The 21,848-nt window shown below is 34.2% G+C and overlaps 1 protein-coding gene across 2 annotated transcripts in view; it reads left to right on the forward strand.

Annotated features, from left to right (window-relative positions):
• Positions 1 to 2,481: 2,481 nt before the first annotated feature.
• The window catches only part of CUNH14orf39 (chromosome unknown C14orf39 homolog), a 37,414-nt gene continuing 18,047 nt past the window's right edge, over positions 2,482 to 21,848 (forward strand). Inside the window, exons 1-13 of one of the 2 annotated variants that reach the window (XM_063240909.1) lie at positions 2,482 to 2,681; positions 2,958 to 3,020; positions 3,104 to 3,160; positions 4,118 to 4,244; positions 6,852 to 6,941; positions 10,284 to 10,471; positions 10,556 to 10,598; positions 12,473 to 12,593; positions 13,659 to 13,750; positions 16,207 to 16,331; positions 17,149 to 17,225; positions 20,259 to 20,335; positions 20,527 to 20,582. In XM_063240909.1, the coding sequence (XP_063096979.1) occupies positions 2,972 to 3,020; positions 3,104 to 3,160; positions 4,118 to 4,244; positions 6,852 to 6,941; positions 10,284 to 10,471; positions 10,556 to 10,598; positions 12,473 to 12,593; positions 13,659 to 13,750; positions 16,207 to 16,331; positions 17,149 to 17,225; positions 20,259 to 20,335; positions 20,527 to 20,582 (1,102 nt within the window). In that variant the 5' untranslated portion in view covers positions 2,482 to 2,681; positions 2,958 to 2,971. Of the gene's footprint in view, positions 3,021 to 3,103; positions 3,161 to 4,117; positions 4,245 to 6,851; positions 6,942 to 10,283; positions 10,472 to 10,555; positions 10,599 to 12,472; positions 12,594 to 13,658; positions 13,751 to 16,206; positions 16,332 to 17,148; positions 17,226 to 20,258; positions 20,336 to 20,526; positions 20,583 to 21,848 lie in introns of both variants that reach the window. The other variant, XM_063240908.1, reaches the window with a different exon arrangement.

Raw genomic sequence — 21,848 nt, forward strand, 5'->3', positions numbered from 1 at the left:
TCATTATAACGCCCATTCTCGCTGACTTTTATCTACTTTTGAAGACCTACAATGTCTCCAATGGTTTGGCTTTGTCGGTTTTGTTCTTTACTGTTTTGTTCAATTGTATTATAACTAATGGTATAGGCAATTCTATTAGAGATAGCGGGAGGCATCATGGTAACCATTGTTGATCACCTTGTATTATGTTTTCACATTATCTATTATGTCCACCCTTTTGACTTGACCGATTCTGTTCTGTTATGTCACATTTGGTTTTACTCTCTTCCAAAAAAGTAATAAGAACCGTGAGAGCAATGAAACCCAAAATGTGTAATAGTCATTGTACAAAAGAGAGGAAAAGAAAGTGCTCTAAACTATATAACTGCATGTATATTTAAGTGTATAAGATAGAAAATGATATCACAGAGTTTTATTGGATCATTGAACAGAACTCTTTGCAGTATCATTGATGGAATGTCCACTTTACAAGCTTTAATTTTGTGACTTGAACAATTATTTCTAAGATGACAGTATGTAATCCATTAACTAGTGATTTCCTACTGTTCATTTTTTTTCTGCAAATCTGTATAACTTGTACCCTTTCTCTGCTTTTTTTTTCTTTTCTCCTTAAATAAAATTTAAAAATAAAATTAAAAAAAAATATATTTGCTGCTTATACTCCTTCATATGAGAAGTGCCTATTCATTTGAGATGCCTATTTTTGGATTGGGTCTTTAAATTCGGGGGATCATTTTTTTCAATTCCTAATATATTCTAGATATTATCCTTTTGTCTGAGGAACAGCTGGAAAATTTGTCTGTTCAATCTACTGGTAGTTTCTTTTGCTGACTTACACACAGAATTTTAAAAAGTTGAATTCATAGAAGCAGAAAGTAGAATGGTGATTATTACAAGTGGAAAAGGTGGGAAGTGGGAATGGAGATTTTTAGGTAACAGGTATAAACGTTGGAGATCTACAGTATAGCATGGTAACTACAGTTAACAATATTGTTCACTTATATTTCCTGAGGGCATATTGTAAATATTCTCATCACACAAATAAATGATAATAATGTGAAATGGTGGATATGTTACACTATTTGATTGTAATGATCATTTCATAATTTGTATGGTTTGATTGTGTTTGAGTGTTTCTCCCAAACTTTCATGTGTTAAAATTCAGCCCCCATTGACAAGTATTAAGAGGGAGGAAATTTAATCTGACTGTATGTTTAGAGGTGGGGCCTTTGGGAGGTGATTAGGGTACAATAAAGTCACTAGGATGGTGTCCCCACAACTGATTTCTTGTGTCTCCCCAGAAGAGAGTGAGACCAGAAGAGAAATACATACATACCTGTGCTGTGTCTTACCATGTTATGCCTTGTGCTGATACTGAACTCTGTCACCAAGGCCATCACCAGGATGTGACCTCTCAATCTGAGACCTCCACAAGGTAAGCCAAAATAAACCTCTTTTCTTCATAACATACCAACTCCGTGGTTTTGTGCTACAAAATGCACTAACACAAAATGTATACATCCAAATATTATGACAAAGACATAATTTTTTTCAATTGTATTGCCATAAAGTTGGAAAAAATCAGAGATTTTCATATGCACAAAGGTAGGCTAAATTTTTATCAAAACAAATGAACTTTCATGGTTCACTATCCTCAATACTAGTAAGCAACATCACAACATATTATAATCAAATTGATTATGCACATCTGATCTGAACTTAAGAAAACTTCTGAAAGCATTTTGTTTCTTTTTAATATGTAAAGCAATTTAGCACGTGTTGACTGTATAATTATTGAAATAATTTAGGATTAAAAACATAACAATGAGAAATGTACAAAAGATTGAGGAGGGATATAGCTCAGAGGTAGATTGCATATTTTATTTAGGAGGCACTGGTTTAGTCGACAGCACCAAAAAACAAAAAAGCAGCAATTTGAGGACTGAATGATTTATTTTTTTTCCTCCATTTTGTTACTTTGGGCATGCAAAATCTAAGGGTATAAATTCTGTATTAACGTTTTTAAACAGAAAACCTGATTTGAAGCAAAATGTTTAATAAAGGTAGATTGGGCTCATATTACTTTTTAGGAAGTTCTGGAGAATATTAAATTCAAAACTGAATTTTGGTTATTAGTTTTTCACTGTCATGGTAAAAGTTAATAATTTTATTACTTTTTTGGTTCTTTTTGAGACAATGTTTCACTATGCAGTTCAGGCTGGCCTTGAACTCACCGTGATCCTCCTGCCTCAGCTGGGATCCTCAGCCTACAGCTGGGATTACAGGTGTATGCCACCATGCCTGGCTTATTATTGCTCTTTAACATAGATTAAAAAATATTTTAAAATGTCCTGACAGGCGCAAAGAGGCTTTTTAAAAGCATTTGTCCTCACAGGAATGGCAGAGCCTCACACATCACCTTGGTCTGGTCCTCCCAGCGCCCTCTGTGACCCCCGCACTCGGCCAAGGCGCAGAAGTTCGCCGCAGGCGTAGGCGCATGTGCAGGCGCAGGCGCAGATGAAGCCGCGCCTTTCGCTCCAGTCTCGCGGCGCACGTGATCTCGCTTCTCCGCGCCCTCTGCCGACCGCGTGCTCTGTGGGATCTCCTGGCTTGGCTGCCCGGGGCTGGCGCAGCTGTGCGGCGTGACTTCACCGAGGCGAAGAGGGCGAGAGGGCGCGGAGGTTTGGAGCGCGGCCGTGGGGGCGAGCGGGCGGGTGGCTGAGGGGCAGGCGCCGCTTGTGTGAGGAGCAGTTGCTGGTGTGGGTACCCAAGGTGGAGGCAGACACGCAGGGCACCCAGAGGGCTTTCCCGGGAGGCGCGAGTCCCTCCCCCGTGCCTCGCCCTGAGGCGACGCGCGGGCTGCGGGAGAGGGCGCCGCGTGTCCGCCCGCGCCACGACGCCCTCCCGAGACCCGCCACGTGGAGAGAGTGCGGGAAAGGCTCCCTTTCCCTTTCTAGACGTGGACTCCAAGATGAATGACAAGCTATTTGCCGGACTGGACAGGCTTTTGCTGGAGTTCGGTAGGTACAACAGGGCGCACTGGACACTGTATTAACACGTGACATTTTCACGATCACGAGAAGTCACAAGAGAATTGTTTTAGTTTTCCAGTATCACCAAGACATAAGTACTAAAGAAGACATGACGCAAAGAATTAAGAGTAAGTAGTTTTCCATGATTATTTTTTAGCCTTTTATTTACATATAGCATAATATGTACTGTCTTGCTTTAGGGCAGTTTAGCAGTTGGCATAACTTTTGTGGCAATTCGATCCACTAATTAGTATAGTGGTTAGTAACATTAGGCAAAACGGGTATTAGCGATTTCAAACAAATTTGTACACTCTGCATTTATTTTGTGAATTGTTTTGCATTAAACCAAACATATCAAGGGCAACTGAAAAGATACTATTTATCTCAACTATTGGACTGTAAATGTTTTCTTTATTGAAATTACCCAAGATTAGGAACCAAAATTGATAGATGCCACAATTTCAAGAATAATAATTCTGAAAAACAAATAGTATAAGTGAAAGTCAAGACTAATTACAGTATTTTAAGTTCTAAAAATAGAACTGCTAACTTTGTAGTAGTTCTGAAAAGATGGTTTATCTTCTACAGTCGAAAGGTATTATGAAATTAATGTTTTCAAGAAATTATGTTCTATCTTTGATTGCTAGTAACAGGTGATCCAAGGTGTGTTTAATAATTAATTGACATGGACCTGATGAATGGAAATTTCACATTTGTCAAAAACAAAAGCCTATATTAGTATGATTAATGAATAAATGTTAGCATGAATATATAGATTAATATGATAGATTAACTTTATGTCAGTCTTTCCCTCCTCTGTCAAAGATAAGAGACAGGGAACATTTATCTCTCTTCAATCTGAAAGGTAAATCTTTCGCATTTGGGTCTTGAATCGTAACTGGCTCTGGTTCTCTGCTTTTCAACGGCAAGGTGCTTTTCCGTCTCAAATCTCTCTTATTTTCCATTCTCTGGCTCTCTCTTTTTTTTTATGGACATGTAAGTTGTCATACACCTCTCTTTACCCACAGTTTTTGTTTATTTTGAACTTATGATTTCTGCTTTAAGAAAATATTTTCTCTTTTCAGAATGCTTCGAAGATATTAAAGAAAACAGAGAAGCAATTTGTAGGATACATGAAAGAATAAATAAAACAGATGAGGAAATTACTTACTATCGTAAACATAGTGAGGAGATCAAAGACAGCTGTAGTAAGTGAGTATTCGAAAGAAACAAACTTCCATTAATTGCCTTTCAGTTTCCTTATTCAAGGTTTCTGAGTTTATAGTTGATAACACTATTGCACATGCAAATCATATGCTCTAATTTGGATACATATCCCTGACCGTAAGATAATATTCCATATTAGCAAAATAATGAATCTAATCCTTAATTGTCTGCTTACATCCTATTGTAGAAAGGGATCACAGCAGATTCAAGAGAAAGATAAAAATAAGGGTTACAAGATCTTACCTGAATTGGTCTGATTTAGTCTGAATACAGAGTTTTTAAATGTAAGCTAAGTTTTAAAATTCCTAATAGATATTTTTGAAACAATTTCAGTCTTTAAATCTTTCAATATTTTAGCTTTGTGTGAAATAATCCAATCTAATTTTTTTTGATGGGGGATCAAACTCAAACCTCACACCCGACAGAAAGGTGCTTACACCACTAAGCTAAATCCCCTTTTCTTAGGTTTTGAACCTATGGTCTTTTGATTGAGTGCATCCCCAGACCTTTTAATATTTTTTTTATTTTGAGACAGGATCTCATTAAGTTGCTTCATTGCCCAAGTTGGTCTGGAACTTTGTGATCCTTCTGTCTCATTGCCTTAGTCTTCCATATGCTAGGATTAGAGGTGTGTGCTGCCATGCCAGACTTCAACCTAAAATTTTTCAAGATGAAGAGCTTTAGAAAAATGTCTGTTTGCGTCTTTTGGCCTCCACCCTATTTTGTTTGTTTGTTTGCGATAGAATCTTGTTATGTAGTTCAGCTGGCTGTGTTGGTTACTTTCCTCTCATTGCTGGGACAAAATATCTGATGCCCAAAATTAAGGAAGGAAAGGTTTGTTTAGCTCACAGTTTGTGCAAGTTTTAGTCCATACTCAGCTGACTCCGAGGCAGGATGGTTCATGGCACAGGGGCAATGGTTACCTATCCTAGGGTTGGTGTAGCACTCTCACCCATAATTCAGCATTGGACCATAAATCAACCACAAATTCTAGAAACCTGCCCCTGGAGTTTGGGGAGACATCTGGACACAAACCATAGCACCAGCCTTGAATTCACCATGTATTATCCCAGACTGGCCTTGAATTTGGAATGATCCTCCTGCCTCAGCTCACTGCTGGGATTATAGGCAGATACCACCACACCCAGCTCATGAACTTAAAAAATTATGCTTCAGCCTTTTTTATCATAGTAAAATATTGGAAGTAACTCTAATGTTCATTTTTTTTGTGTGTGTGGGGTACTGTGGATTGAATTCACGACCTCATACTTGCCAGGCAGGCGCTTATGCCACTGAGCTAAATCCCCAGCCCCTGGTGTTCAGTATTAAGGGGGTGGGCTCAATGAATTTTGGTACATGACTGAAACACCAGGCATGCAATATAATAATTGTACAGATGTATGTTTGACATGGAAAGATGTTAACAGTGCACTGTACTACAAATTGAGCAAAATGGATTGTAAAACATAGTGTGAACCCAATTCATAATTATTTATAATTAGAAAAATCTGGATGTGTGTATATCAAAATATATGCCACCATAAGAGTGAATTGCTTCTCAGGAGACATGTACTTCTTATGGAACCTTTAAATGTTTGGAATACATAAATGTATAATCTTTGACCTTTCTATTCCATTTTGGAGAATATTTTTTAAGAGATAGCCAGAAATTCAGACAAATATTATAGTATAAGTTTTGTTTAGTAGACAATAAAGGAATGTAAGTCATATATGGATATAGTTTCTGTAACATTAAATATATAGTTATAGTAAAATCTAAAAATGGTAATAGTGGGTCATAATTATTTTCTTATATAATATACATTTTTTATGCTTCCAGAATGAATATGTTTACTCTTTGAATCTGGAAAAAAATTAGAAAAAAGAGGATATATTCAAACAGACTTAGAATGATATATAATAAATTTAGATTTTTCCTATTGGTAATTTTTCTCAATATAGGTAATAAAATTTTTCTCTATATACATAATAAAAATGTATCACCTGGGCATAGTGATGCATGCTGTAATCTCAGCATGCAGGAAGCTGAGGCAGGAGGGTCTCTTTAAGTATTTAAGGCCGGCTTAAACTAAATAGTGAGACCTTGTTTCAAAAAAAGGTTGAATATTCATTTTATATAATTTGTTATGATCAGGTTTTTCTTTGTGTCTCAGGAAAGCATAACAGCCTAAATGTCAGAAGACATTAAAGCCTCTCTTTAACCTTTATCCTAGCTTTTTCAATGTCTATTCCAAAAGAATTTCTTAGTCAAGATCTTAGAATATGATGAGAAAGAAAATCTGATGTTAGAGTATTGGAGAGTGTAATAGAAATGCTATGACAATACATAATCTAGCCATACTGTATCCTCTCCTTCTTTAGTAATGTTTCAAGAAATTCATGTAAATTATTGAATATTAATATTTGAATATAGGAGTACATAGATAATGATAGTGTGATGATAGGAAATTGAAAAATTATTTTGATGTAAACTTGTTTGCTCTAGAAAGATTTCTTTTTAATGATCACATTTTAAAGTTATTTCTATTTGTCATTCTGAGATGCTAAATACAACTATAATTTTTTCCATAGATGGAAGCCAACATGTGATGTTTTTCATAAACATGAAGATTACATGCAGGGTGAATTTACTATGTACCGAGAAACTTTTGAAAAAGACAAGTACAGTATATATACTGATTTAAGCATTCTTTTGTATTCTCTATATATGTAGAATCAGCATTCTTTAATATTGTCATGACATGCTTTATAAAAATGTTACCAAAAATGTAGTAAATTAGTATTGTGAGGAAATTTTTAAGTAAATAATATTTTAACTCTGTGTACCATTGAAATTCTACCTATTTGTTACAAATCTTTCTCTAATCCTGAATATGTTTAGAGTTGCCTTATGTATAAAGTATTTTTCAGTAGCAATTATGACAGCAGTTTTAAGCAAACACCAGGGGAATAATGATCTACAGAATTACCTTATGAAAAAGTTATATCAAATTTCAGTTTTCATACATTTGATTTTATGTGTCACTGGAGGGTTATTCTAATGAAAAATACTGGTACTTGTGTGGGTTTATTTGTACATTCACATTATCTTGGAGATTAAGTGTAGTTAGAGGATATAATGAAATAAGATGACAAACTTTGAACATGATGCATACCATTAAAACTTCACCTAATCAAAATTATTTTCATTTTAATGTATTTGGAAGACAGCAGTTGTGCATTATCATATTTTAATTTTAAAAACATGTAAAATATCTGCAGTCCTTTATTGTCAAAGTTGAACCTTAAGGGAAGGTAGGGACTGAAGCTTTAGATTGTTCTTAATGGATGTCATGAAAATAGATGAGATTTTCCAGGAAAATAGAGCATAAAGAGGAGAAAGGCAGAGTACTCCATCATCCAAAGAACAGACTGAAGGTAAAGAAGACTGTGAGGATGTCAGTCTTGCTTCATTCCCCAAAGAATTTGAGGTGATTTATATAAATAATACTATTTCTCAAGGATAGAGGAAAGGGATGATTAAAGAAGACTTTGATCAAGTTCAAAATTCATCCTTTGTGATGCTGCACATTGTTAGACAATAGATGCAGATTAGGTTTTGAAATTCTTTATAGTTGAAACATTGTGGAAATGTGACCAGGTTGGAATTCAGAATATTCATTTAAAAAATGGTTCAAGTACTTAAAATAGTCAAAAGTATTTACTAAAAGTTAAATTTATTCCCCCTGGGTCTTCAGAAAGGGGTCGCTGGGAATCTGATAGTTTGTATCTTCAGTAACCTTCCCCTCAAAGGACAACATATATCACTACATATAATGTTTCTTACTGTAAGTCATAGCTATTTTCAAATAAGTTCTCAAAATTTATTCTATCAGGCTAAAGCACACCAGTCCGAGTATGTACCTTTGTGATAGTGTTTGTTATAGATGACTTCTCTGAGCTAACTAGAAGCCTTGAAGTGAAATGGCTATTTCTTTGTTAAAGCAGTCATGTAGGTGAATTGATGTCTCAATTCTAGGCATTTCTAAAAAGAAGCGCATTCTTTCATTGCTGTCAGGGGTGATGGAGGAAGTAGAGGCACCAGTTGATTATCACCAATCTTCCTTGTCTGTCCCTATCCCAGACATTCATGAAGATTAGTATTGCTAGCAACAGACAAGATAAAAATGTGATCTTCTTGCATTACTTAGCTATGCTGTGCCCAGCTAGAGTTCCTACATGGCGCATGTAACAAGAGTAGGCACAAATATACTCTGGAAACAGAATGAATGTGGTATGCCAATCTCTTCTGAATCTGGGGACTCAGGACTACTTCCCTTACAGCTATTTTTCTACTCCCTGCACTGTTTTCCCAAATTATTACATAACAAGCATGTGGGGTTTACTTAATTAGAAAATGAACATTTAGAAGAATAGGAACTTAGTTTGGACTCAACAGCTTTGTTTTGCTAAAGGGGGAAGAGTTTAGTAATGTTAAGATATTAGACCATTCTTATATTCAGACTGTTATCCTTTTCTTCTGATTAAACCAGCAATTTACTTATTCTTTTCTCATCTGCTAAAGTAAATGATTCTTTTAACATTTTCAAAGAAATTCCCCCATGTAGTATAACTTGATCTGAGAAATAAGTCAGTCTTGGGGAATGCAGTAAGGACTGTATGTCTTCAAAATCTTGCTGAGCAAGGGCGTACACCTGTAGTCCTGGCACTCAAAAGACTGAGTCAGGAAGATCACCATAAGTTCTAGGTCAGCCTGGGGTACATCAGCAAAGTTCAGGGCCATCCTGTGTACAGAATCACATTGAGATTCTGTCTCAAAAGAAAAAAATCTTACCATGAATATTATTTCTTGAAACTATGAGAACTGAGTCAAAAACAAGATTTAAAAAATTTTTTTCTTTATCTTCTTGAATCAGGGTCTCACTCTGCAGGCTGGCCTTAAGCTCACTTTGTAGCCCAGGCTGATCTTGAACTTGTAATCATCATCCTGCTGTAGCCTCCAGAGTGCTGGGATTGCAGGCTGGATTAAATATTTTTGATGTTGAAAATCAGGGTTGGCAAGCTTTTTTTCTTTTGGTAAAGGAGCAGATAGTAAATATTTTAAGCTTTATTGGTCACATGGACTGTTGTAACTACTCAACAGTGCTGTTATGACATACGGCACCTTTAGGCAACATATAAATAAGTCATGAGCCAATAAGACTTTATTTATGGACACTGAAGTTTGAATTTCATATAATTTTGATGAGTTATGGCATATTCTTCTTTTGAGTGTTTTCAGTCATCTAAAAATGTGAAAACTATTCTTAACTTATGAACCATACAGGTACAGGTGGCAAAATAAACTTGGTACATAGACTGTAGTAACTAACTCCTTTTGTTAATGAATTTTGGATCAAATAAAAAGAAAGCATTGTGGTTTTTTTTATTTTGGTAAGAATATTCCACTCCAGATTTGTGCCTAAATAGGTAGTCATCCACTACTACTTGAGTTGGTCTGAAGGCATTCTTTCAAACTACACTAAAATGATTAGTCAGATCCCCAAATTCTAACATGTAATACATTAGTTCAGGTGATAGTTTTAGCTACAGAAATTGAAAGATATAAGAAGGCATGGTTGTAAAGGTATCTGGGGTTAGTAGAGAGATTCAGAACCCAATGAAAATTTTCAGAAGTTACAAGTGACCAGAAGCAATCGGTTCCTCGGTGTTATTTAGGATGACCAGGGAAAATAGATCATTCAGTTGGACAAATTAGACTACTCGTGATCTTGGAAAGAACAACATGGGAGTGGCAGTTACACTGAACAGAATTAAGGAATGAGTAACACAGGCAAGGAAGACATAGTCTGGAAGTGTGAAGGGGTTAGAGAAAGTTTAAAGGACAGACAGTACTGAGGGAAGTAGAGATAAGTAGATATTTGACTTGTCTTTTATGCTTAATTTAGTAAACTTTGACAAGTGATAGTTTTTAGATCTATACTACATCATTTCTTTTAACAGAAAAATGTATCATGGTTATATAAGCCAATATAAAGATGTTTTAAAGCAATACCAACTAAAATACTCTGAAGCACCCCTTTCACGTGATTATTATGAGAAGAAAAGACAATATGAAGAAATTAAAAACCGAGTGTTGGCATGTACTGAGCAACTAAAAACAAATGAAATGATCCTTAAGGAATTTTTAGGTACTAATATTTTTGTTATATGTTACTTTATTATGGTACTTTTTAAATAAAAAATATAATCTCAACTATGACTTTGTTTTTCAGTGCCTGCACCCTTTCCATCACTTTCTAAGTGGACATTACATATGTATCCACAAAAGTATTGCCAATTATAATTTTATTAGATAAGTATTGTTTTTAATTTTTATTGTCTTTTCCTGGTGAGAATTCATGAATTTGTCTTGTTGTTACATTCTAGTTTTCAAGGTCACTTTAAAAGTGTTCTGGGACATGTTTCAACAAATACAGTATGCCCATGTGATCAAAAACAAGCTGTTTGAGTAAGACTAAAATGGTATACATATTTGGCATATCTTAGCAACCAAGCCAATGAAAAAGTTACCTTGATCTGTATTAATAAAGCAAGTCCCAATTAAAGGGTAAAAGGCAAAACTGAGAAAGAGTTTTGTTGCAAGGAATTTAAACTTCAGTAGGAGAGACACGTGAATAAATAATTCTAATTCAGTACCACTGTAATACCGTAGATCAGTGGTGATGAACCTGTGGCACACATGCTGGAGGGGAATGTTTGTATCATTGAAAGCTCTTAAGAGTTTCGCCATCACTGCTGTAGATGGTTAAGTAATTCTTAATTGATACAAGTCTCATCAGTTTGTCAGAAAGATGTTCTCTGATGATGATCTTGAAACTTTAATCCTCCTTCCATCTCAATGATGTTTGTATGCTTTCCTATCAGATTATTACTCCACTGTTTATGCTGTCTTTCTCCTTGTATTCTATCTTGCTTCTTGTGTGTTTCATCTTAAACCATTTTTATAGCTCCTCCTCTGCTTGCTCTTTTCCCATCTTGGTTTTAGCCTGTTCTGATTTTAGTTGTTCATTTGGTGCTTAACTGTGTATTAACTGCTTAGTGCAGCAATGGTAAACTTTGCCCAAACTGCAACCCAAAATGCACTTATTTATTTCAAAGTGCCAACACTGCAATTAAACCTGAAAACAGAGGTTTTGGTTTAGAAAATACAGTGTTACCTGATGCTCAGCTGCTAGGATAACTTGGCTTTCATGCCAACCGAGAAGGCTCTGCATGCCCACTGTGGCACATGTCTCATAGGTTCGCCACCACTAGTTTAGTGGCAAGGGTCAGAGGTTGATTGATGGCTGAAGATACAGCTGAGCTTTCAGGAGTTGCATGTGAGTTGAGATTAAAGTGCATGATGAGAAGTGATAGATGGAGGTAGGAAGAATTGAAGATTAGGATTTAAGTATCTATATCTAAAATTTTAAATTGATACTTTTGGTAATGATGTAACCTTATAAATTATATTCACATTTTTTGTTGGGCATATATGTCATTTTTTAAGACAGGATAGCAAAGGTCTGATATGTTTTCTGTAGAGTTCTTGTTAACTGTTCTATTCACTTTAAAATTCTCTTAAATGGGTTATAATTTAGGAAATTTTATTAGCAGTAACAATGCAGGATGTCTATTAATAGCTAAGAAGTTCTCTCCTTGAAACTGAATATAAACCCAGTTCAAACTGAAAGTCCAGATGAGCATTTTTCTAGATTCTGAAGGTTGTGTTGATGAATATTTTGCAGCAAGAAAAGGGAAATTAGGTAAATTTTTATGTTGAATTTGGAAAAAAATAATAGAAGCTTATCAATTATATTAGTCATGCCAAATGACACAATGAACTTGTTTAAGAAAAAAAAGCAAAATACCACTTTGTGAAAATATTTAATGAAAAGAAAATCATTCTAAGATTTTTCAGTGAAATATTACTTTTAAATTCAATATATAACAATAAATTATCTTTGTTAGTCTTCTAAATATTTATACTAGTCTTCTGTTTTCAGATACTGTTATTAATGTTTACATCTTACAAGGGACATGCTTAGAAGTAACATGATGTTATGTAACATCAACTATTTCTGATATAGCACATGTATTATAAATGTAAACACATATACTTGTATGACATAGTTCCTTAGCATAAAAAGAGTTAATTTGAGATTTAAAACAGAAGATATTCTTAAACATGCCAACAATTTTACCAAAAATTCATCTGAATTGGAAAAAGAAATAAATGAAGCAGAAATGGAAATTAATTCTTTAAACAAGGTATATGTTTATTATATATTTCTAATACTATATAACTGTTAATGTAATAGTATGCTAATAGTTTTAGAAGGGCTATTTTTAAGGAAACTTGTACATAGAGAAAGGCTAATTTATTTGCCTGTGATTACTGTTGAAGCCAAAATGTATTTTAGATACTGAATAGATTTAATTCTGAGTTTTGGGCAACAGTTGGCTTTCTTTGGGTTCTGAGGAAAGAAGATGAGCAAAGAACAAGGTGTAGCTTAGTAAACAGAATTTATTTACCTAATTTATGATGCAGTGGATTAAACTGAGGGCTTCACTTATGTTAGGCACACTCTTTGTTATAAAGTGATCCCTGCCTCCATAACAGGAATTTTAAGGCATTAAAAGAACAAAAATATTTTTTAAAAAGGAATCAAGATAATAATTTAAAGAATTTACTCTTGAAAATTTATAATGTTTAGAGAATTAGGCTAGAAATAGCATTTATGTATTTATTTATTTATTTTTCTGGTATCCGGGGTCGAACTCTCAACTTTGTACTTGCCAAGCAGATGCTTATGCCACTGAGCTAAACCCCTGGCTCTTAGAAATAGTTTTTAAGATTTTCATAAATGTAATTTTAGTATCATCTATTGAGTGTTCACATAGGTAGAAAAACCTATTAAAGTCACTTGCAGATTTTGAGGAATAATTGAATATTAGGAATACCTAATTTACTAAATTGTTTAAAAATTATGTTAAAGTGTATATATCACACTTATGAGGCACCAAATAACAGTAATATAATTTTAGAAATGAGATAAAAACAGATGCTATTTTCTTTATAGTAACTAGGTCCCTCTGATAGGAATCAATGTTTACCTTGCTTATGACCATTTTCTTTTTTTTTATGATGGGAATTTATTGAAATTTATATTTGCTGAGTTAGAAGTAAACAAAAGTTGAAGGGTGTATGTAAATTAGGGTTAATTTTTACTTTTTAGCCATTTTCAATAACAGTAAATACCCCCCAGAATATAAATCTTATATACTACTTCACTATGTAATTATTTTGCTTTGCTTTTCTGTTTTTCTTTTTAGGAGATTGAAAGACTTTATCAGAGTAAAAATCTTTCAGAAACTCTGGAAGAAAGCAGCAGAAATACAGAAAAGAAAGAGAAATTGAAAGAAAGGTACAAGTAAACTTTAAAATTCTACCCTAATACAAGTTTTTGGGAAAATTTTATTAGTATTTTATGAAATGTAGTAGCTTACATACTTAAATATATGAACTAATATTTACATCTGCTCGTTACTTACTTAGGCCAGGGATATTGTATAGAGAGAGTAAGGTAGCAACAACGCATCTGTTCTGTAACTTGTCAGCATGTAATTTATCCACTTTTTTATAGTAGGTCAGCGATCAAAGTAAATAGGAAAAGCAGTGGTGGAAACAGTAATGTCTCTACCTTTTTATCACCCTGATATCAGCTTGACTATTTTTTCCCTTATCATGAAGAGTGAAGATGAGCCCACACGTGCTACTAAATCTGCTGCATCATACATTTTCTTGTCTTTTGTCCTAATTGTGAGAACACAGACATTAGTGATAGAGGCATTGAAAAAAAAGCTAATTTTATCCACTATTGTTTAAGAGAAAAATGGATATATTATTGTTGTTTCTGATCAACTTTCTGTTTTTTATTTTCTATATGTGCTACCTACCTTTTTCTTAAATTTCATTCCTCAAGTTCTATTGCTGCCTTCTGATTTTCCACAGACTCTTAGTTAATTTCCCTAATGCCATTTCCCTGGATCTGTCATCTACTCCCTTCCTCCACCCAGCCAGGTGGTGCTGGAGATTGAATCCAAGGCCTCATGTGTGCTCAGCATGCACTTTACCACTGAGCCACATCCCCAGCCCTAGTATCTCTTACTGTCTTGATTCCTCACTTCCACATATCACATATAGGCAAATATATACAGAATTTACAGAAAGTAAAAAGTTTACAAAAAGTAAAAATTTACAGAAAGTAAATTTTTTTCCTTCTTCCGTCCCTCCCCGTCTCTGTGTCTCTCTCTGTCATTCTCTCTCTCTGTCTGTCTCTATCTCTGTCACATTCTCTCTCACACAAGGTCTTGCTCTGCAGCCTAGACCAGCCTTCTACTTACAGCAGTCTTGCTACCTCAGCCTCCTGAATATTGGAATTACAAGTATGCACTGCCACACATGGCTTATCAATGATTTAATATAAAAAGTTCGAACATTGAATGGGACTTAACATAAATTTTTAGTCACTTTTTACTCAGGGTATGTAGTAGTCCCCCCTCATCCATAGTTTTGCTTTCTGTGTTTTCAGTTATCTATGATCAACCATGGGCCAAAAATGTTAAATGAAAAAATCCAGAAGTCAACATTTAAACTGCACGTTTTTCTGAGTAGTATGATGCAGTCTCAGTGCCATCCTGTCCTGTCCTGTCCTGCCTGGGATATGAGTCATCCCTTCATCTGATGTACCTATACTGAATATACTGCCTGCCTGTTAGTTAGTGGTCATGTTATATGACTAACTGTTGTGGTATCATGGTGCTTGTATTTAAGTGACCCTTATTTTACTTAAAAATGCTCCCAAAGCACAAAGAGTAGTGACACTGGAAATTTGAATGTCAGTGAGAAGCTGTGTTTGTTAGTTCATTTTTCTTTCCTCCCCTCCTCTCCCCCTCCCCCTCTCCTTTCTTCCTTCCTTTATTTTAGAAAAGTACTTTCTTTAAGTGACAATTTAAGTTAGCAATTAAAGATATCTTTAAGATATCAATTTAAGAAAGAAAACTATCATATGCTTAGGTTGCTAAAATGAGATTGTGAGGGGAAAAAATTCATGCTGCTACATTTTACACTGCAAAAGGTATAATCACAGTGTGTCCACTGTGTAGGTCCTAAGTTAGAAAAAGCATTGCATTTTTATATATATAGGAAATAATATATTTAGTGTTTGGTACTGTACATGGTTTCAGGTATCTGCTGAGGAGATACTGATGTATTTTGATAGTGTTTATTCTACTTATTTGATTTAGGAAACAATTCAATGAAATTATTCTTCCAGTGAAAAATTTAAAAGACAGTTACATTGCTTTAATGATTTCTGTATTCATCCTAGTTGGAATTTTTCCAAATGAATCTTTTTAAAGCTTAAAGTACTCTGAAATGTAAAACATGTTATTTAGGGTTAAAGCTTTGACTTTTTTTTAATTTTTAGATAGGGTCTCACTATTTAGTTCAGGCTAGCCTTAAACTCTTGGCGGTCCTTTTCCCTCAGCCTCGTGGGTACTTGAATTACACGCATGTGCTATCACACCTGGCTTAAAATGTTTCTGATCTGTTTAAAAAGCATATTGTTTTAAAAATAAGAGTGTGGTATACTGAGTAGAGGATTGGACTTGATCAGGAAAAGTATATCTTAGCTCTGACATGACTACTAAGTAAGTTAGTAGTATTGGTCAAGTCTGTTAAATTCTCTGAAACTCAGTTTCATTACCTGAAAAATGAAGTATTTTAAATATATTCATATATTATCTAAATATCCCTTCCAACTTTAAAATTATAATTTTTACTTAGCTAATACTGAATGTAATCTATTCTTCTCTTCAGAGTTTGTGAAAAAAATGAGCATATATTCAGTAAAACTCCTCAAGGAAGTCAATTATATCTGTCCTATGACTCTCAGAAATCAGTAAGACAAATAAAGATGCAGTCTTCAGAACCAGAAGTTACAGGTACAGAATTATTATTCAAAAACTTTTTTATGTACAAACACAAGAAGAAACAAAAGGAAGTAATTTATCTATCACATGATGTAAGCAAGAAGAAACAATATTGGAGACTTAGAGACTCTAAGGAAGGTACCGCTTTGTATCTTTATGAAAGCAAACAAGTTGTGTTTTGTATACTGTTTTTTCTCTGTGAGAAAGAGAACATTCAGATAATGTATTTTAAAGAAATGTTCTGGTATAGTCCCACAGCTGTCAGACAGGATGAATTATTACATATTCTTCATTTTTGGAGTTGTATTGTCAGTATACGTGATTCAAGTGAGTAGGAAACTTGTGTTATTACTATATTTGTAATTCATCACTGAGATGTTCAAGTAAGATTTCATTCAAGGGCTTTTCAGATTAGAGTATCACACTGTGTAACATTGACTACATTAGTTGTTTTCTTTGCATATATCACTGTTGTGTTTTCTTTGGTTATGCATTATAAAAGAGTAGTTTTATCAGTTGGCCATTTTGTTGTTTCATGTTCGTAATTACTGTGTGAATTAAGAATTTCAAAATAATTTCATAATTCTGTGTTTTATTTTAAATTTAGTATTAACATAGATTTGATTCTCTGAATTAGAAGTTTAGGTTAGATGTTGGTGATGGTAGATAAATGTTGGCAATTAGGCTAAATGTTGGAGTTTAGGTTAAATGTTGTAGAGCTCAACTTACAGGTGTGAGGCCCTAGATTGAAGCCTCAGCAGAAAAAGTTGAGGTTCTGTCTGATTCTGTTTTCATAATTGACCTGAAGTAGTACTATTTAACAATCTAGATAAAAAAGAAGAAATTTCTGTGAAGCAGTCACAGCTTGCCAACACTGACTTCAGACAAAAAGAACATAATACACAGGTAGGTATTTCTTTTTTAATTGTATAAATCAAAAGCATGCTTACATTAAATGAGATAATGTGCTGCTCTTAGGACTCAGGTGTGTGTGTGTGTGTGTGTGTGTGTGTGTGTGTGTTTTCAATAGGTTAAATTAGCCATTAGTATAACCTCAGGCTCTAAAAAAATTAAAAACAATTTCAATATGGCATTCAGAATTTATATTGAAACCTGCTTCTTTACCTTTAAAAATGAACAATAGAAAAGATGTTTGAAAATTTCAAGCTGTATATCTGGTAGACCAAAAGTTATGATAAATCTCTGAGGGATGAAAAGATTGGTTTGAAGAGGAAAATTGTAGTTGTGGGTATGCATAAGAGCTTCCACAGGCAAAGGCTTAGGGAAATGAATAGTGTGATTTGTGGGCTTACCTTAATGGAAGTTTGGTTAGTTAATCCATTTTAACCCCACATCTACTTTGTCTTTGATCAAGCATCAGCAATAGGATGGTTGTCTCCAGGTTAGAAGTGAATGTGAGAGCTTGGGTGAGAGATAGACTGGCACTGTAGGTAGTACTTGATGCATGTGAAAAGCAAGGAACATGCCACCCAGAAAGTTAACTGCTAATGTTACAATCTTTATTCTCCCTATTTTCCCTAAAACAGTCCAGGAAGAAATCCTCAATAAAAAATATAAATTGTGTTTCTACTAACTCATGGTTAATTAACATAGATACAGAGCAATGGTAACTAAAGTAATTAATGAGACAAATCTATTAACTCTAACAAATCTATTAACTATTAAGATTAAAATTCTAGCAGTAAAATTCTAAGGATTTCAATATGAAGTGAGAGTATATCTCTCACTCTATACAAAAAAAAAAAAACAAAAATGAATCAAACACATATGTATAAGACCTGAAACTTTGAAACTGCTAAAAAATATAGATGGTAGCCTGGAATCTCTAGGTACTGCCAAAAATTTCCTGACTATGACTCCAATAGCTCAGGAAATAATAAAAACCAACAAATAGGACTACTTCAAATTAAAAACATCTGCACAGCAAGGAAAACCACTAATAGAGTGAAGATATGGGAAAAATATTTGTCAATATCTCTTCTAACAGACAATCTCTAGAATATATAAAGAACTAAAAACAAAACCATTAACCCCCCAGTCAAACAACCTAATAAATGGGAACTGAGTAGAACAGACACACAAATGGCCAATATGTAAAAAAAAGCATTCAACATCTTTGGCTGTTAGGGAAAATGTAGATCAAAACTACATTGACAATCTCATTTCATCCCAATTAGAATGTCTGGCAAGAACGAAGGGAATGGAAAGCCTCCTATGCTGCCAATGAGAATTTAAATTAGTGCAACTACTGTAGTATTCAGAATGGAAGTTCCTAAAAAAATTTTTAAAATAGAGCTACCATTTGATTTAGCTATCATGCTCATTGGTACACACCTAAAGGAATTAAAGTCAGTATACTTTAGGGATATCTACATAAGCATGTTTATTGAAATGAAATTCACAATTGCCAAGACATGGAACTATCTTAGGTGCCCATCAGCAGATGAATGAATAAAGAAAATGTATGTATATACATACATTTTCAGCCATAAAGAAGAATGAAGTGTTGTCATTTGTAGGAAGATGAATGGATCTGAAGATGATCATGTTGAGCAAAATGAACCATTCCCAGAAAGACAAATATCACATGTTCTCTCTAATATATGGCATCTAAAAAATATAAAATAGATGGGAGTCTACTAGACAAGCGGAAGGGAACGAGGGGAGGAGGATGTAAGGATGAGTATGGGGGGGTATAGAAACATCCTCTCAAATATGAGACTGGAACAATACATGGCAAGAAAGTGATGGGAGGGAAATATGATCAAAGTATGTTATCTGCATATACAGATCTGCCAAAATGAAATTCATTAATCTGTATAACTGATATGCTTTAAAAAGACATGAAAAAATAGAATGAGGGGAGAAAGATAAAAGGGAAAACAAGTTTGCTACTTTTGTAGGGTCAGAGGTAGGGAAAAGAATGAATATTGATTAACTATAAACATTTTAAATTTATATATGGATATTAAATATGGGTAACCACCAAAATAGAAACGGAAAATGGAAATTTAAAACAGGAGAAAGATAAGTAAATTGGATCAACAAGAGACGAGAATGAGGGAGATGTAGAACAAGCAGAAAGCATTTACAACTGGCCATGGTGGTACACTCCTGTCAGCACTTATGAAGGTTAAGTAGTAGAATGTAAAGTTCAAGCTTGAGTCTGAGACAGATAAATCTTTCCTCTTTTAACTTTGAACATCCTGCATTTTGATGCATGAAATTGTGGGAGTGTAGCCAAAATGCAGTTGAGATCCTGGTAAGTTGGTAATTCAAGAAACATGGAATGTCAGTAGAGGAAAACCCTATACTGAAAAGACATACAAGCAGTTCGAGTCCCTTGGAGCTGACATCTTGCTACAACCTGCCCTGGGTGCTGGACACAAAGCTACAAGATTTAATGCTCTTTGGAAGGGGGCTTGTTTGGAACAGATGTGTCACTGGGGCATGACCCGTAAAAGTGTATTCTCCTTGGTTCCTTGCTCTTCCATCACATCTGTTCTGCCTTGGTGCTGGCAAACCATTGACTGAGCCCATTTAAACTTTGAGCCAAAATAAACCTCTTCTCCTTTTTAAATTGTGTGTTGGGTATTTTATCCTAATATGTTTACTATAAATGAAAAAATACTAGCACAAGTCGTTACTTTTTGTCAAGTATTTGACAAAAAATCAAGTCTCTTGGGAATCTTGAGGGTTTTTGTTTGTTCCCAGTGTTTTTTGTATGTTTATGTTTTGTGTATAGAGGTTTCAGTGAATGTTTGTGCTTGTTGATATTGATGATGATGGTGATAATGATAGTGATAATGGAATTAATATTGAGTGGAATGGCATTAACATTAGTATTGAGTGCCTTACGTAGCTGTGGCAAATTTTTATTGTTTTATTTATTGATTCTTAGTGCTTAATTTTTTTCAGGTATTTAATGACTCTGATGTGAATAACAATTCACATGTTACAACTTTTAAAAGTGGAAATGATTTCATGCAATTAAGGTAACTTTATAAAATAAAATGTTTAGGGTCTGGGAATGTAGCTCAGTGGTAGAGTGCATACATAGACTGCCTACATAAGGTAGACGCTGGGTTTGAGGTCCAGCACCACCAAAACCAGCTTTAATTTTTGAGTGATTTATAACTATCAACTGAAAAGAAACAATATAAAACTTATATTTTTTGCATTTTAGATTAACTCTACAGAAACAGTCAAATTACAATCAGTGGTTTGAAAAAGGACATACAGGTATTTAGTCATTTTTTTTCTTGAGTAGCAAATTATATCGGTTTTTATATTATTCAAATAAATTGTTCTGATTGATTGACTCTAATGTTAATGCATACCTAGCTTTAAAATAAAATTTCCCCTAAATATAAAATGAATAATTTTTGTTGAAGAAAAATTGGAAAACAAAGACACTTATAAGGAATAAAACATTTCCATCCAATATAACTGACAATATGTATACTGGTGTATAATCTTTTTGTGCATGTGTATGTTTTGCTCTTTCCTCCTAAGTTTGGGTCATACTATAAACATAACTTTGTATCTCTTTTCCTGTTTGATCAACTATTCAGATTATTTCTCCTTGTCATTAGTTATTTATAATGATTGTATAATGTTTCTTATGTGAATATGTCACAGTTTATGTTCCCATTCTCTGACACTTAATATTTTGTTGTTTTTAGTTCTCCTATTCATTGTAAATAGTGATACCATATTCTTTTTTACTAGTCTTTTACTATCTTGGACTGTTTTCTTTGAATAAAGTCATGAAAGGATCACAGAATATATACATGCATTTATAATTACTAAATCAGCTAGCTGTTGTAGCTTTCCTGCATCTTTGAAAATACTAATTGTCTCTCTTTCCATATATATATGGATATTTATATATATCAGCATACACAATAATATGTATCATCTACCATGCATATATGTTTTATATGTATCATATACCATGCACATATATTTTGACAAACCTATTAAGGCATAACTATTGTTTCATTTATTATGCTATGGAGAAGTTTTCACCTCTTCTGGCTTTACTAGCTTTTTTTTTTTTGGTACTGGGGATTGAACTCATGATCTTGCGCTTGCCAGGACAGGGGCTTACGCCACTAAACTGGCCTCTTGCTGGCTTTTATTTTAAAAATTAAGAAATGCCTCATTCTATAATCCATGAAAATTCGGTGAATGCATACATATCCAAAATAGTGATATACTGTGAGTTCATTTCTTTCAGACTGTGTGGGATTCACCCAGTACAATATACTTACTCCACACAGATGAATAATCTCTCTGGTTTTTTGCTTAACATCAGTGTAAGTGTTAAGAAGCCCCTATCTGTGCCAAATTGACAATGTTAGATAAGGAGGAAGAGCTATAGTCTAGGAACAGTGCACCTCAGCACTGAAATATGGAGAAATATGGAGAAATACGACTGGTACATGAGCATATTTAGTGCATGTGATTATTTGGAAAAAGCAACCTTTAAACCTATGACTTGAA

Source organism: Cavia porcellus, unplaced genomic scaffold (assembly GCF_034190915.1).
Source record: "Cavia porcellus strain 051 isolate PalLab524CR breed Dunkin Hartley unplaced genomic scaffold, mCavPor4.1 scaffold_31, whole genome shotgun sequence".
Lineage (NCBI taxonomy): Eukaryota > Metazoa > Chordata > Mammalia > Rodentia > Caviidae > Cavia > Cavia porcellus.